The sequence below is a fragment of the Conger conger genome, chromosome 8 (genome assembly GCF_963514075.1).
Source record: "Conger conger chromosome 8, fConCon1.1, whole genome shotgun sequence".
In the NCBI taxonomy this organism is placed as follows: domain Eukaryota; kingdom Metazoa; phylum Chordata; class Actinopteri; order Anguilliformes; family Congridae; genus Conger; species Conger conger.
Window position 1 is genome coordinate 33,508,143 of NC_083767.1, and position 17,236 is coordinate 33,525,378.

The 17,236-nt window shown below is 42.5% G+C and overlaps 1 protein-coding gene across 1 annotated transcript; it reads right to left on the reverse strand.

Moving 5' to 3' along the window:
* Nucleotides 1-600: 600 nt before the first annotated feature.
* Nucleotides 601-13,227, reverse strand: slc49a3 (solute carrier family 49 member 3). Its single transcript, XM_061251782.1, has 10 exons — nucleotides 12,782-13,227; nucleotides 9,344-9,502; nucleotides 6,688-6,907; nucleotides 6,134-6,210; nucleotides 5,894-6,031; nucleotides 5,394-5,510; nucleotides 4,257-4,409; nucleotides 3,551-3,708; nucleotides 2,926-3,038; nucleotides 601-1,997 (listed from the first exon to the last, which is right to left on the reverse strand). Exons 1-10 carry the CDS (start codon nucleotides 12,932-12,934, stop codon nucleotides 1,855-1,857), a joined length of 1,431 nt encoding a protein of 476 aa, XP_061107766.1. The 5' UTR covers nucleotides 12,935-13,227; the 3' UTR covers nucleotides 601-1,854.
* Between the last annotated feature and the right edge of the window lie 4,009 nt (nucleotides 13,228-17,236).

Genomic DNA, 17,236 nt, shown 5'->3' on the forward strand with positions numbered 1-17,236 from the left:
TGTACCACCGCTTGCTTGTCCTTAAGCACGGCTTAAATTAAGTTGACCAGCAGAGGGAGCTAAAGGGCATACTTATTCTTGCTCCGAGTACTTGTTCAGAATTATTTGCTCAGAGAAGTTTCTTCTTGTCGGTTTTCAATTCTTCCTACTGGGGAGTTTTTCAATATGTATGCATGTCTGTATTTATTAATATCATAGTTGTTATAATTGTTGTTTCTGTAAAGCCTCTTTGTGTGATGACACTTATAGTATGCTGTGTAAACACACAGTTCCTGTGTGAATATTCAGTGTGAAGAGAAGTTTTTTATCAGCTTAATTTTACCACATGGTGAGTTCCCAGCTACACAGTCATCCTAATATTTGCTTATGTTTATTCTTTTTGAGGGAAATCAGATGATATTATTGCCTAAATTACTTTGGTTCTTTATCACTTCATTGACAAAAGCAAAATCTTGGGTTCATATTATGTGTTTGTTCAGCACACATACTTGTAATCTTGGTAGCTCCTCCAAATGGTTTGCGGCATTTAAACTAAATTCCCATTCAGTGTATTTAGGCAATCTTGTCTGATAAAGTTGCATAGAAGAAAGCACACACATATTGAAAAAGCACTTTTATTAAACAAATAATATCATAAATTCATTAAAATTCTAAAACAAAACAATTTAAAGCACGGTTGTGTACATGGAAGGAAGGGATGACAATATGGGGGAAACGATGACAACTCTGGAATGAATCAAGTTCATACTTTTTTGTTTGGTTCCTAGCATTTTTTCAACCTTGTCATTTCTAATCTATTTTCCAAAAGCAACAATTTTGAACAAATGTTCTGGCTTTAAATGTAAAATGGATGCAAATAAGAAAATGTTATATTTTGAGTAGCTAGTTAATGAGAAGATTAAAAATTTTAGTCAGAAGATTAAAAACTCATACAAAATTGATCAAATTTGATAAAATTCCAAGTATGCCTACTAATTGTTTATACCTAAATGATTTTGCCTTTTAGTTTTTAGAAAATACAATTAAAAAATAAATTCTGAGAAACAGCCTCAAAATTGACATTCGGCAACAAATTAATAGCCGTCACTGCACGTGAAGGGCATTGCCTTCCAAGCACAGAGGAACTTGTCCATGTTATTGGGCTAGCAGTGATAAAAATGTTCAATGAAACAGTTTTAGTTCAATAGTCAAAACTAGTACCTCATTTCATAAATATCTTGATTTTAAAAAGTTACGCCACTCATGACATGGGCTTATTGAAGGCACGGGCTGCCCGTATTGAGGTAGATGAACACGCCCAGGCGAAAGGTCTGAGGCGAAATGGTTGCCTGGCTCAAAGACACTGGTGGCTATGCTTTTTACAGAGAGCAGTTCTCTCAGTATTGACTTTCTCTCAGGGTTTCCAACACTGCAAAAAAGTCAATCTTAACAAGTATTTAAGTCTTATAAAACCTTATTTCTTTTCTTTTGTTTTTGCTAAATAAGACAAAAAATATTTCCAATGGGGTGAAAAAGTTACTAATTTGCCAGATTTGCCAATGGGGTAAGGAAATCTCACAAGTAAGATTTGAAGTCTTAAAGTTTCATTATAAGACTAAAACACTTGTTGAGGCATACTTTTTTGCATTGAAAGGGCTCTGGATTAGCTGATTGTCCTAACAGCCTCAGGACACCTTGGAGAACCTGGGACGCTGGACTGGCCTAACATGCATCAGAAGTTAACTGGTGCAGTCAGAGGGCGATTAGCAGCACAGGGGTCATTAGACAATATGCTTACTTTCCTGAGGGAGGCTAAAAAATGCATAAATCCCTTAAGGATAATGCGGGAGAACATGAGTAGGTTTAGCAATGTGCTCAGGAGAGACCGTTACGGTCACGGTCCCTGATGCCGATGACGGCATCAGCCTCGGCCTCCAGCCTCCGGTACTTGGTGTGGAAGAAAAGCACAAAGCCGCAAGTTCCTGCGCTGAGAAGACCGGCCATCACCAGCACTGGCACTGCAGAGAGAACACACAGCCGTACATCAAAACCCTCATCACTACCACTGCAGAGAGACCAAACAGCTGTACATCAAAACCCCCATCATTACCACTGCAGAGAGACCAAACAGCTGTACATCAAAACCCTCATCATTACCACTGCAGAGAGACCAAACAGCTGTACATCAAAACCCTCATCACTACCACTGCAGGGAGACCAAACAGCTGTACATCAAAACCCTCATCACTACCATTGCAGAGAGACCAAACAGCTGTACATCAAAACCCTCATCATTACCACTGCAGAGAGACCAAACGCCTGTACATCAAAACCCTCATCACTACCACTGCAGAGACCAAACAGGTGTACATCAAAACCCTCATCACTACCACTGCAGGGAGACCAAACAGCTGTACATCAAAACCCTCATCACTACCACTGCAGAGAGACCAAACAGCTGTACATCAAAACCCTCATCATTACCACTGCAGAGAGACCAAACGCCTGTACATCAAAACCCTCATCACTACCACTGCAGAGACCAAACAGCTGTATATCAAAACCCTCATCACTACCACTGCAGAGACCAAACAGCTGTACATCAAACCGTCATCACTACCACTGCAGAGAGACCAAACAGCTGTACATCAAACCCTCATCACTACCACTGCAGAGCCCAAACACCTGTACATCAAAACCCTCATCATTACCACTGCAGAGACCAAACAGCTGTACATCAAAACCCTCATCATTACCACTGCAGAGAGACCAAACACCTGTACAGCAAAACCCTCACCACTGCAGTACTGTCAGGCATTGGGATCAAATAAGGTCACAGAAGCATGCTGGTCTGGGCGCACACACAGTGCTTGTAAAGGTTTATACCAGCTTTGTGTTTAAATCAGGAGCACATGAAGGCAGCTGGTATGCCGAGATCAGGTTTACCTCTCCAGCTCAAGGACACGCCTCCTTCAGCAGCACACGTGGAGACAGGGGAGTCTGCTATTGGCTGCGTAAGCGCCTGGAGAATCACCATGTAGACAATGGATTGGATCTGCCTATGGAGCCCAATGATTAAAAATAAACGTTAGGGTAGCAGAGAGACCGGAGGCCAATGAAACATTTTGGTGTCTGTGCAGACTACGGTACAATGCTTGCAGATAACTCACTAAATTCACCAATGAGCAACACTATTCTTTTTTCATATTGATTCATATTGATTGACATGACTAGTGGCTAAGGTACATGACTGGGACCCGGAAGTTTGGTGGTTCAAGCCCTGGTGTAGCCACAATAAGATCTGCACAACTGTTGGGCCCTCAAGCAAGGCCCTTAACCCCGCATTGCTCCAGGGGGGATTGCTCACTTTGGTTAAAAGCATTAGCCCCACGGTACCCCTGGTCTAGAGTCCTGGAGAGTCACAGGGTCTGCTGGTTTGTGACTTATTTTCAATCACAGGGCAATTTAGGCCTTTGAGACCAGGTGTGTGACCACTTCAGCTAGACACTGACTGAAATGACACACTTAAATGCTGAAGTGCACCTGAAACCGTTACCATAGCAGCACATACCCAGAGATGAAGAGGAAGCCGGAGGAAGATGCCTCTCCCACGGGATAAGAACTCTCCACTGACAGCTCCATGGCGACGGGGTACATCGCAAACCCGAAAAATCCAAAGAGCGAGCACAGGCTGGCCACCGCGGCTTTCTGGTCGCTTAGCTGAGACACCTGGAAGAAGAGGTGAGATGAATAACACTGTGGCCATGCATGTATCTCATCATACAACTCAGCAGGGTCATTTCACCAAGGAACATTAACGAGTTAACCAGAGAGGGCGACATTGGCTCAGGCAGAGCTGTCATCTGGCAGTCGGGAGGGCTGCCGGTTCGATCCCGCCCTAGGTGTGTTGAAGTGTCCCTGAGCAAGACATATAACCCCCAAATGCTCCCGACGAGCTGGTTGGTGCCTTGCATAGCAGCCAATCGCTGTTGGTGTGCGAGTGTGTGTAAGAATTGGTGAATGAGAAGCATCAAATGTGAAGTGCTTTGGATATATAAATTCCAACCGTTTACTGTTTACCATTCAGATACATTTTTGGAGGAAAAATGAGGACTTCTCCTAATTGAGTTTCACCCGAAACAAACATTTACAAATGTAAGGCAACTGTGTAAACACACTGTGTGAAATGCCCTTGGCGTCAATTAAATAATTAATTTCATTTATAAATCCTTTGTGTGGTGCGTCATGGGAAAGGCCTGGTGCAGATGAGGGCTCACCACTGCCAGGGCGATGCAGGCCAACGAACATAGGGACATGCATATCTTGGTGGCCTCGATGAACTTCTTGGTCCGGTCAACGTAGAACCCCAGAAAGGCGGCACCAATCACCCCAAACAGGATGAAGAGTGCTCCGCAAATCCCTGCAAAGCCCTGGAATGGGACAGGAACTGGGTCTTGGGAAGTCTAGAGCAGGGGTGAGCAAACTTGGAACTGCCCCACCCCAAACTCCGGCATGTTGGTTTCCATTTCAACCATAATTACATCCCCTAAACTGTAACGAGCTGCTAATTGTTCCTAATTATACCTCTTACATCTACGGAAGGATGATTTACCATCCAAGAACTACACTGTTAGGAACATGCCATGAAGAACAACTTCAGCATGTTCACGTTGCATGACTTTTCATCACGCGATTACGCAAATATCTTAAAAAGAGATTTTATTTGTTAATTAAATAAATTATTGATGTGTGTATGCACATGTGATTACTGTATATACATGCATGTACGTGTGTGTGTGGAATATATTACGGTAGGAGAGTCCGAGAAGTTGCTCTTTCTAAACCGCCATTGATGTTGCATTATCAGTAATCTGTTACATCTGTTAAGTCCGAAGCAATGTGCATAGTTTGCTGAATAACAAACTGAGTTTGCTAAATCTGACAAACGTGTTATTCAAGAGTAACAGGCTGAGGAATGTTTTGTTAATCCAAAGACATTATGCCTACACCGCAGAGGAAAATACGCAGACAGCCGCCATAGCAACATCAGTGCGTAACCAAGGTGACCCCCAGGTGGGAGGAGGACTGGTAGCAAAGCATGAATCTTATCGTACTTTTTCACATGAGGTGGGGGAGATTGGACAAAAAAATTACGATAAAAAGGTCAACTTTTCAGACCTTAGAGTCAATGTGCTCTGGCCTGATGAAAAAAGTGCAAAAGTCTACCTTTACAGACTGCAGGAAGAACCTACATCATTCCAAATGTAAAATGTAGTGACTGTATCCACACTTTTTTTTTGTTTTAGCAATATTTGACTGGAAGTGTGTCAGAATTTTCAATGAGTGTGTGGACGTGTGGGTGTGTGTGTGTGTGTGTGTGTGTGTGTGCATTGGAGGAGTCAGGAGTTCCTTACGTCACTGTATCCTTTAACACAGAGGATCTGCTCCAGCACGGTAGAGAAGCAGGTGAACAGGGCTATTCCGGCTCCTACACACAGCAGGAGAATCATATATGCTCTGTTCATCAACAGCTACAGATAAAGAGAGATAGGGAAACAGTGGGGGGAGAGGAGAGAGATGGAGTGTAATGTATTTAATTAGTTATGAACTGAACAAAGGTACATTTTAACAATATTAAATAGGGCCTCAGGAAATTAGTCATGGGTGGGGAGGCCACCCATGTCCACATACCAAAGTGACAATGAAGGACATATACAATAGAGACACACAGTACAAAATAATGGACACTTGCAGGATTCCACAACATTATAATAATGTGCAGTATTACACACACACACACACACACACACACACACATGGAAAATTAAGATTGCAGGACAAGGATCTGGTTGGTGGTTGTCTGTTCTGGAGTAATCTAGACTCAGATGGAGACTCCAGACTACTCAGTACTCACCAGCTTGATGCCCTGCAGAAACGGCTCTGAGTTTGAGCTCTCCGCGCTGGCGGAGGGAGGACACGGCGGAACACTCTCACGGATCCCCAGTGTTGCTAGGATACAGGCTACAACTGGTGGGATGGTGTAGATCCCCAACTTCAGGTTCAGGTAGGGAAGCGAAGAGCAGAGAGGGGTGAGTTTGGAAAGATCACAGTGCAGAGAATACGTTTGTCTAGAACATACAAGCCACACCCTCACCATCAGAGGAATGTTCATGTCCTGTCCGACGATCATCGGAGAGAAGAGGTTTGCCAAGAGAATTCCAATCGGGTTTGCTGCAAAAAAATGGTCTATTTTGTTACAGTTGATAGAAAACAAAAATGGCTCATCTCATGTGTTCAAGTGTGTGTATGGGTCCTACAGTCTGGTATCTGTTAAGGCACTGTTTCAGTGTGTAGATGGGCCCCATGGTCTGGTATCTGTTTAGGCATTAGGTATGTGTATGGGCCCCACAGTGTGGTATTCATTAAGGCACTGTTCCAGTGTGTGGATAGTTTGGTATCTGCTAAGACTCTGTTCCACTGGGCAGATGGGCCCACAGTATTTGGCTGGCAGCCCCACAGGGCGACACACACTTGACACTTGCATTGCCTTCAATTGGGTCCCCCCCATTACATTACATTACATTTCCATTACATTATTGGCATTTGGCAGACGCTCTTATCCAGAGTGACGTACAACAAAGTGCATCCCGAGCCCTGAACACCCCCCGCCCCCGATTCTCTGACCCCTTCCCCAGAACCATGACTCACACATGGAGGCGATCATATTGGCGGTGGCCCTCTGGTGCTGGGGGAACCAGAGCGCAGCCAGCTTGGTGGGGGAAAAGATGATGAAGGTCTGCGCCAGGGCGCACAGCGTCTGGCCTCCCATCAGCAGGGGGAAGTAGCGCACAGACGGCGGCAGGCTGCTCAAGATGCTGAGGAAACGTAGGCCGCTCCCCACCATGTTGAGCCAGGACCCCAGGATCAGCTGTAGGCCCAGACACAGAGAGAACCATAGACACTATAGACCAGCCAGATAGTCAGCAGCCAAACTACCATTGATACTACAGCCCAACTAGATGGCAATACTACCATAAATCCGACAATCAAGCCAGATGGACAGCAGCCATACTACCACAGATAGTCTAACCACAGGGCAAAAGGCCATACTAACATAGCGCATTCAAGAACTATGGCACACACCTCATTACAGTTGAATGCAGTAAAAGTTCACAATCACAATCTAAGACTGGTTTGGTGGGTTTTAAGCAATATTGTTTGATTTGGTTATAATTTGTTTCTTCTTATGAAAATAACGGAACAGGACACTGGAGGTTCTGCCCTCGGGCGTTGCCTCTTTGTGAATTTTCATAAACCATAATACAGCAGGAAAACTAGAACTAACAGGAAGTATAGAGAATGAGGGAATTCATCTGGTTACTATAGAGCAGAGGTTCCCAACCCAGGTCCTCGAAAGCCACAGGGCTGGTCAGAGCGGAGGTCCTCGAAAGCCACTGGTTTGTGGTTCCATTTCATTCATCAATTAAAGCAGCTGGTCACACTTAATATTAATTGTTAATATTAAGGTGAAACAGAACCCATTAAAATTACCTCAGCTGTCCAGCATGAGCGCTACTGCTACACACCATGCACTACCATCCTAACCCCCCCCACCCCAAAGTAATCCGTGGATTAAAGGGCCATTAAGGCCCTGAGATCATATCACTTCCTCCTGACACGGGACCCACGTCCTGTATTGCAGCACACTTCCTGCACTGCACTGGATCACTAAGGGAGATGTGCCAAGACACCACTCTGAGGGCATAGATTAACCACCCTTAATCAAAGCCGGGGTCAGCAGGGGAAGAAACATGACACCATCACCCAGAATGCCAGCATATCCCTCTTTTTAACAGAACAGTCATTCAGCAAATTATCTTATCCAGAGTGACTTCTGAAACTACATACAAAATGGCTGGGCAGTGAGCAAATATGGAGGAATTAAACTGTGGTCTAAAAGAATGAAATGGCTGCATGTTTATTAGTTTCCACTTCATACCAATTAATTTCAATGTGCAATCATGTAATTTTGACAGTATTTGTACCAAAACAGAACAGGAAACAAATTCATGATCCACTTTTTTGTTTTGGTTCATTTGCTGTTGCATTTCCTAGAACAGAAGAAAGCCAATTTTTCCTAAAGTAACAAGCCTTTGACAACCAACCAAAGGGAGGATCAACCATACAGGTTTATGACTGCTGTGCGGTGTGAAAAAGCAGGAAAACAATGCGGGGGAGGGAATGTGATTTTATAGAGTTCAGGATCATCATGCTTACGGGCAGACACAGCAGCTGAACGCTCGCTCTCATGCTGAGGAGCAGACGGGCATAATTACAGCCTTCTAACTCTCTGTCAGTCAGGCAGTTGGTGATGGTGGGATCTCTGCATGGTTATTTTGTGTGGCAGACAGCCAGGCAGACACCCACCCACAGCCAGAGAGTAACACTGACTGACAGCACCCAAAGCCAGAGAGTAACACAGACTGACAGCACCCAAAGCCAGTGAGTAACACAGACTGACAGCACCCAAAGCCAGAGAGTAACACTGACTGACAGCACCCAAAGCCAGTGAGTAACACAGACTGACAGCACCCAAAGCCAGAGAGTAACACAGACTGACAGCACCCAAAGCCAGTGAGTAACACTGACTGACAGCACCCAAAGCCAGAGAGTAACACAGACTGACAGCACCCAAAGCCAGAGAGTAACACTGACTGACAGCACCCAAAGCCAGAGAGTAACACAGACTGACAGCACCCAAAGCCAGAGAGTAACACAGACTGACAGCACCCAAAGCCAGAGAGTAACACTGACTGACAGTACCCAAAGCCAGGCAGTACACACAGACTGACAGCACCCAAAGCCGGAGAGTAACACTGACTGACAGCACCCAAACCCAGAGAGTAACACTGACTGACAGCACTGAATGCATCCTCCTTTTTCCACCACTCATCTCCTCTCCCATACTTCCAGATAGGAGAAGGAGACAGGTTTTTCTGTACTGGGAGACACCCAGGGTGCGACAGGGGTCTGAAGCCCTGATCAGAGCTACAAGGCCTGCTGGGTTTTGTTGTTGCTCAGCAGTTAATCAATAATTTATAGCTGCTGGGTGTAAAGTAAACTTGCCTTTCTTGGGTCTGAATTGGTTTCTGGTTTTTAAGTGAAAAATATAAATAAATAATTAATCAGATGAGAAATACAAATATCATCGCTGACTAACCTTTGGCAAAGCAGACAACAGTTCACCCATGGAAAAATATGCATTGGCTTAGGATTTGAACCAGTAACTCTGTTTACCTGGGGACAAATGTGCATCATCTTAGGAGCTGGACCCATACCTCCTGCCCAAGCCCCCCATACTCACCGAGATCCGGAGTCCCAGGGTGTCCAACATCCACGTGGTGACAAAACAAAAGGGCACAGCCACCACCATGTAGACCAGGGACAGCCAGTTAACCTGGTCCATGGAGGCCCGAAGATACCTGGCCGTCTGATCTGCCACTGGAGCAAAACTCAGCCATAGCTGGGGTGGAAAAAGAAGGGAGAGGGGTTAATCTCACACAGAAGGTGGACAGGTTAATCTCAAACAAAAGGGACAGGGTTATAATCTCATGCCATGCAATGAGGAACCTGGGTCGAGTGTGAGCTAAATCACCTGAAAATAAAATAAAATAAATAAACAAATCACAGCCGTGCTAATATAGGGCAGGTATGCAGCATGAGGTTTAAAGCAGACTGCAAGGAATCTAATGTGCAGTTGTTTTTAGTCAATTTGGCAATTAGCTTTGATGAACGCATTTTCCCTAAAAATAAATATTAAAATGAACTTTAAATAAAGAAAGGAAAAATTATTTATTGGTCATATGCATAGATTTGGGGAGAGACAGGGAGCTCCCCCCCATGTTTTCATATGAATTTGTTGTTCTACGGCATGTTCCAAACACTGACTGTGAGTCAAAGTTCTGCTGGACAGCACTCAGCACTTTTCTGCAAGTGGGAAGGGGAGGATGACAGCTAAGCATCATGTGATAAAGTGAGCTCATGTGACCACATAGGGAACGAAACCACCCCTCTTCCTCATCTGAGCTAGGGGAAAGTGTGTGATGTCATAGAAGCACAACATGGTGAGGGCGGGTCTGGACATGCTCAGTGTCTATCTGTCACCACTCAGTACGCTGCAGTACCACTGGCCTGGGAAAACACAAGCTAGTCTCCCAGTGTTTATTCCAGTGGGAACAAAGGTCAATTGTTCATCTGCTTTAGCATGAATGTGGAAAAAAGCTGATAAACTGCATACTGTATAGCCAATTCCCTGATGGTTTCTTGGAAATGGCAATCTGCTTATATGAAGAATTGCATTTCAAAGCATAAAAGTTTCACTGCCAAAATACCTTTGGGCTGTGACAACCAGATAAAATAAACTGTTTGCAAGCTGTAGGTTAATAACAACAAAACAGAGATTCAACAATGTGAAGAGTTGGACGTTAGACTGTGCGGCTGGCTCAAAGGAATTAAATTAATCTAAACAAATCCTCCCTGCCTGGTTGTGGAGGACTCATGTACTGCATTTTGCTGGATAGAATTTGTGAGAATTACACAGACGGTGTTCGAAACCGCGCACTTAGCATACTACTTGTACAAGATTTCAATGAAAATTAGCCGAGTAGTTTGCTAGTATGCGGTTTCGAACACAGTCATAGTTTTCCCAAGACCCGCCTCTCCACTCATTCACTGCTCCACTGACACCATTACAAACCTACACCGGGCCTGAGAAGGAAGGACAAAGGTCCGAAGGAAAAACAAAACCAATTTCTAAAAGAAGAAGCAAACAAGCAAATGTACAGTACAATCACAAGAGTCACAGTGTTTTGGTCCCGGCGCCTAAAAAGCAAAACAGCTCTACAAAAGCCATGAATATGAACAAACAACGGCTGCTTTTTGGACCCAAAACTAACCCAGCCCTTTCGTTTTTCTGTGTCTTAAATGGTCAGCTGTTCCAGTCCAAAGAGGCCTGGAGTAGTCGACACTAAACTTTAACCAAGTTGACATTGCAGGTTCTATAAAAGACACACTGCTTTTCTGGTGTTGAGGGCACATTCAATTCTTTACATGATTGGTGGGTGGGGTAGGGTCTGTCTGAATGTTCTCCAGCTGTGTTGCATAATACATAATCACAGGTACTTATACCGATCACATGAGCTGTGCAAACTCTCCTCCCAGGGGTAATTTTCAAGAGAGATTTGCATGTGTACGTGTGTCTGTGTGTGTGTGTCTGTGTCATACTTTGAAACAGATATAAAAACATGCAATGATGACAGCAGGCCATTCAGTCCATCCACACCCTACATTAAAGTACAAACTAGACTACCACTCACCATTTACTTACAAACTACAGTATCTATCACTCAGCATTTATCTACACACTAGAGTGTCTTTCATTCACTTTTTATCATCAAACATCCATCACTCTCTGCTTCTACTAAACTGCCTGGCAAGCTATTCCACACACTGTTAAGCTTACCTTACTCTGACTAATAATGCCCCTCAACCCAATTCTTTTGAATTGGTAAGCAAGACCGCCATTCAGCCGCATATTCTACTTTTTCATTTCTGTGCGGTGTTATATTTACAATTTCTGCAATGAGATGCGTTAAAATAAATATTAATTATAACAAAAAGAAGAGGGTTTTTTTTACTACTAAATATTGTTTCTGGGTATGAATGCTGTTTTATTTTAAAAAAAAGGGCTTTTTTTTCGACTCCCCTCAAACCATTCACACGTAGGCCTTCAAGCGTGGAGGTTCACACACAAATAAACAAACCTAAACACATGGCACTGTGCAAGACCTCAAACCGGATTGCATTCATAGCGATGTTTGTGGGCGGCACCTCCGCTTGTGGCTTCTACTTGTTGTGTGACTCGGGTCACACTGGTTAAAAAGTCTCTGCTTCTACTAAACTGCCTGGCAAGCTATTCCACACACTGTTAAGCTTACCTTACTCTGACTAATAATGCCCCTCAACCCAATTCTTTTGAATTGGTAAGCAAGACCGCCATTCAGCCGCATATTCTACTTTTTCATTTCTGTGCGGTGTTATATTTACAATTTCTGCAATGAGATGCGTTAAAATAAATATTAATTATAACAAAAAGAAGAGGGTTTTTTTTATTACTAAATATTGTTTCTGGGTATGAATGCTGTTTTATAAAAAAAAAAGGGCTTTTTTTTTCGACTCCCCTCAAACCATTCACACGTAGGCCTTCAAGCGTGGAGGTTCACACACAAATAAACAAACCTAAACACATGGCACTGTGCAAGACCTCAAACCGGATTGCATTCATAGCGATGTTTGTGGGCGGCACCTCCGCTTGTGGCTTCTTCTTGTTGTGTGACTCGGGTCACACTGGTTAAAAAGTTTGCAAAGGTCTCAATCCAATCATGTTCCTAATTACACTAGTTATTATTTAATAACTTATAATTTAATAATAATATATAAATAATATAATAAATAAATAATAATTTTATTATTATTATTATCTTTTTTAAATGATACGGGTATTATGCTGTTCTCTGTGGGATTCCACTGCGGTAAATTAGCTCAACAGTAGCCTACTTTGTACATTATAGCTAAAGGATAGGCAACAACCGGCGGTACACTCACCAAAGGAGACGCATTACAAACATACAAGTCATACACGCCCTTGTAATGTAACCATGGTGGTGAGTTATTATTCAGCTTGCTTGCTCATTGTACTCAATGTAACTCGAAAGATGATCGGTGTAAAACGCAGACTACATACCACTGCATTCGAAGAATTCAGCATGCAGACAACCGACAAAATGAACCACCTCCTCTTATACACTTTGAAGCCTCCCATAAGTTTCCTCGTTTCAAGGTTGGGCTCAGAAATGAAATCAACTTCTTCGGAGCCGAGATCCCCATTAATTTCCATTCCTGGACATTCGCGATATAAAAAAATGTGGGTTTTTTTTGTTGTAAAAATTATTGTAAAGATTGTTGTTCCATTGCGTCTGTCTAGTTCTTTAGTGACATCTCATGACGTTTACTCCATTGGCAAAGTTAAATCGTAAGGCTTTCTGATTTCCATATGTAAGGCTCGACCGACTTCAATATAGGACAGGAAGCAACTCCGTCAGCCTTCGCGTATTGAATGGAGCGCATAGCGTCGCTCCTGTCGTGTGACAATGGAAAAACGCCTCTTTGTATCGCCAAGCGGAATTATTCACAGTCTTAGTGCCTGTCGTGTTCAAGAACAGGGCTTTAATACCGGTCAGAGGAGAACCCTGAACCCGACGCTGTTTTTGTACAGCAGTATCCTGATAAATAGTTAATTTAACACAATGCTTGATTTGATTAGTAGCTTTAGATTGAACAAACAGGTATAACGAGTCAAATCATGTAATCAAGCAAGAAAGGTAACACCTTTCTAAATAAATCATTTGCCCTACAGTGCATTATAGAATCGTTACTGATTAAAACTCTGAGGATGCAAATATGGGACAATTGTTCTATAGCCTAATTGTTTGCATAGTTAGGCCTACAGTAGCTTGTGTTTGGACACAATGTGCTTTAATTGCTAAAATAATCCCCTAAATCATGTAAACAGTCAAATCAATGATTCACAGCTTAATCAATTTGTGGGGCAGCAGTTGGAGTGGTTTGGAGAAAATTAATTATATGTTGTAGCTGTGACCATTGTGGGTTTTTCACTGCCCACATTTCACAGTTCTTTTTAATTAAATGCAAATGCATTTATCCATGGTTATTTTTATTTTAGCTAACTGATATGCAATAATGAATGAACATTATGCCTTAAGGAGGCAATTTATTATTATGCAGGCTAAAAGATTACAAAAACAAATTACTGGTTATCCTAGAAACATTCAACTTTCAACTGAAAATGTACTACAATATGATTATATAATTATATAACAGTATAACAGTCTCACTCAAACATCTAGAATATAACAGCAATATCACCCCCAGTGACATCGGCCGGCACCATTGGGACCATGGAAGGACAAGAGTGGCATTACAGATGGCATGATATTTATAGGTGGCATCCAAGCATCCAGTTTACCTGTCTGGATAAACAGCACTGCCATAAGCAAAGTGAACAATTTTATATTTTACATTTACTTTAGTCACGAATGAAAAGCAATGCAATCACATAACTTATAATAACTGGTTGTTGCGTGCATACAATATCAAGTTCCGTCCCTTCGTCTTATCATCTCTTAATTTCCCTGTTTTATGTATTTCTTAGTTCCATGTTCTGTTTCCTGTTTTCTTCATCACGTCCTGTGTCTTTGTCTTAGTTCTTTTCCTTGTTTCCCCATTTCTGTGTTCTCTGTGATCATGCTCTGTTCCATGTTTCCTCGTTTTCCCTGTTTCATGTCTCTGCCCCACACACCATATACAGTCAGGTCCATAAATATTGGGACATCGGCACAATTCTCCTCTTTTTGGCTCTATACACCACCACAATGGATTTGAAATGAAACAAACAAGATATGCTTTAACTGCAGACTTTACAAATCAGGTGAACGGTGTAGGAATTACAACAGTTTCTATAACTGCCTCCCACTTTTTAAGGGACCAAAAGTAATGGGACAATTGGCTGCTCAGCTGTTCAATGGCCAGGTGTGTGTTATTCCCTCATTATCTAATTTACAAGGAGCAGATAAAAGGTCTAGAGTTCATTTCAAGTGTGCTATTTGCATTTGGAATCTGTTGCTGTCAACTCACAAAATGAGATCCAAAGAGCTGTCACTATCAGTGAAGCAAGCCATCATTCGGCTGAAAAACCAAAACAAACCCATCAGAGAGATAGCAAAAACATTAGGTGTGGCCAAATCAACTGTTTGGAACATTCTTAAAAAGAAAGAACAGACCGGTGAGCTCAGCAACACCAAAAGACCCGGAAGACCACGGAAAACAACTGTGGTGGATGACAGAAGAATTCTTTCCCTGGTGAAGAAAAACCCCTTCACAACAGTTGGCCAGATCAAGAACACTCTCCAGGAGGTAGGTGTATGTGTGTCAAAGTCAACAATCAAGAGAAGACTTCACCAGAGTGAATACAGAGGGTTCACCACCATTGGTGAGCCTCAAAATCAGGAAGACCAGATTAGAGTTTGCCAAACAACATCTAAAAAAGCCTTTACAGTTCTGGAACAACATCCTATGGACAGATGAGACACATATCAATTTGTACCAGAATGATGGGAAGAGAAGAGTATGGAGAAAGAAAGGAACTGCTCATGATCCAAAACATACCACCTCATCAGTGAAGCATGGTGGTGGTAGTGTCATGGTGTGGGCATGTATGGCTGCCAATGGAACTGGTTCCCTTGTATTTATTGAAGAATTCTGAAGTGTTTCAGGCAATATTATCTGCTCATATTCAGCCAGAACTCATTGGATGGCGCTACACAATGCAGATGGACAATGACCCGAAGCATACCGCGAAAGCAACCAAATCGTTTTTTAAGGCAAAGAAGTGGAATGTTATGCAATGGCCAAGTCAATCACCTGACCTGAATCCGATTGAACATGCATTTCACTTGCTGAAGACAAAACTGAAGGCAAAATGCCCCAAGAACAAGCAGGAACTGAAGACAGTTGCAGTAGAGGCCTGGCAGAGCATCACCAGGGATGGAACCCAACGTCTGGTGATGTCTATGCATTGCAGACTTCAGGCTGTAATTGACTGCAAAAGATTTGCAACCAAGTATTAAAAAGTGAAAGTCTGATTTATGATTGTTAGTTTGTCCCATTACTTTTGGTCCCTTAAAAAATGGGAGGCACATATACAAACTGTTGTAATTCCTACACCATTCACCTGATTTGGATGTAAACACCCTCAAATTAAAGCTGAAAGTCTGCAGTTAAGGCACATCTTTGTTTCATTTCAAATCCATTGTGGTGGTGTATAGAGCCAAAAAGATGAGAATTGTGTCGATGTCCCAATATTTATGGACCTGACTGTATGTATTTCCTCTCTGGTAATCGTTTAGCCTGTTTCTCGTTGTCTCGTCTTTGGAATGGCTTATAAGCATACCTGTTTTGTTGTTCTGTGTCAGTTTGTCTTGTTCCTTGCAGTTTCCAGGTTGTTCTGGCCTCAGTTAACCCTATTTGAGTTACCTAACTGTTCCATTTACTCTGCCTGTTTTTGTTTGCCATCCTGCCACCTGACTGGTCCTCTACCCTTCCCTGGATTCTACTCGTATCAACTTGGACCTCATTCTCTGCATGTTCCCCAGCATCCTGCCATACCCATCTTCTGCCCTTCAGACTCCAGCCCCTGCTTCTTGATATCTAGGTTTCAACCTCTGCCTGTCCTTGGACTTCCACATGTACCCCGTTTTTGGATTCTGACCCGTTGCCAGGACTTGATTGTAATACTCTTTACCCATGTTGCCATGACCCTGACCATCATTCTGTTGACTGATTAAAAGCTTGCCCTTTTACTTGAGTTCTGAGTATGCAATTGATTCTTCTTCCCATACATGACATACAAGGCTTTTTTTTGTTTGTTTGTTTTTTTTGTTTTTTAGTATATACTAACTGTCATTCAGAATTGTTTGGTAGAATAGTGACCAGGAAAAATACACTAATAAAAACGGTGTTTTGCAGTTGCTGAATGTTTAAGACTTTTTGCTGTATGTAGGTGCTTTCTGATCTGATGCAGATCTGGGTAGATACACAGGTGGTAGGTTCAATATTATAATGTGTTTGTATAACCGCTTTCATCACCACATGCAATTATTCACAGCTTGGGGCAAGAGCTGTGCATGCACATTTCTTCGGGATAATCGTTAAGTCAATGTAATTTGTACATACTTGACACACCAAAGCAGCTTGTGTTCCACTGTGGTATAGATGCCAGTTGTGCACTGATACACAACATTTAGATTTGAGCTTGTTTTTCCTGTTAAAATAGTTCAGTTTAAGATATGCCATCATGGCCTTTGGACTGCAGTTTCAAAACCAATCCTATGGTTGAATGTTTAGTCAGACTTCAGAGTCAGTATAGGTATATTCTATAGGGTATTAGTGTAGGCAATTACCCAAATAATATCTTACACTGATGGAAGTAGTATCAGGAAATGTTTGAATCTTTTAGTCTTATCTTTATAAACAAAAACAAGTTTATTATTTTGATGAGCTTCCTAAAGTACAATGCCATGAAAAAGTAGTTGCCACCTTCCTGATTTCCTCGATTATTGCA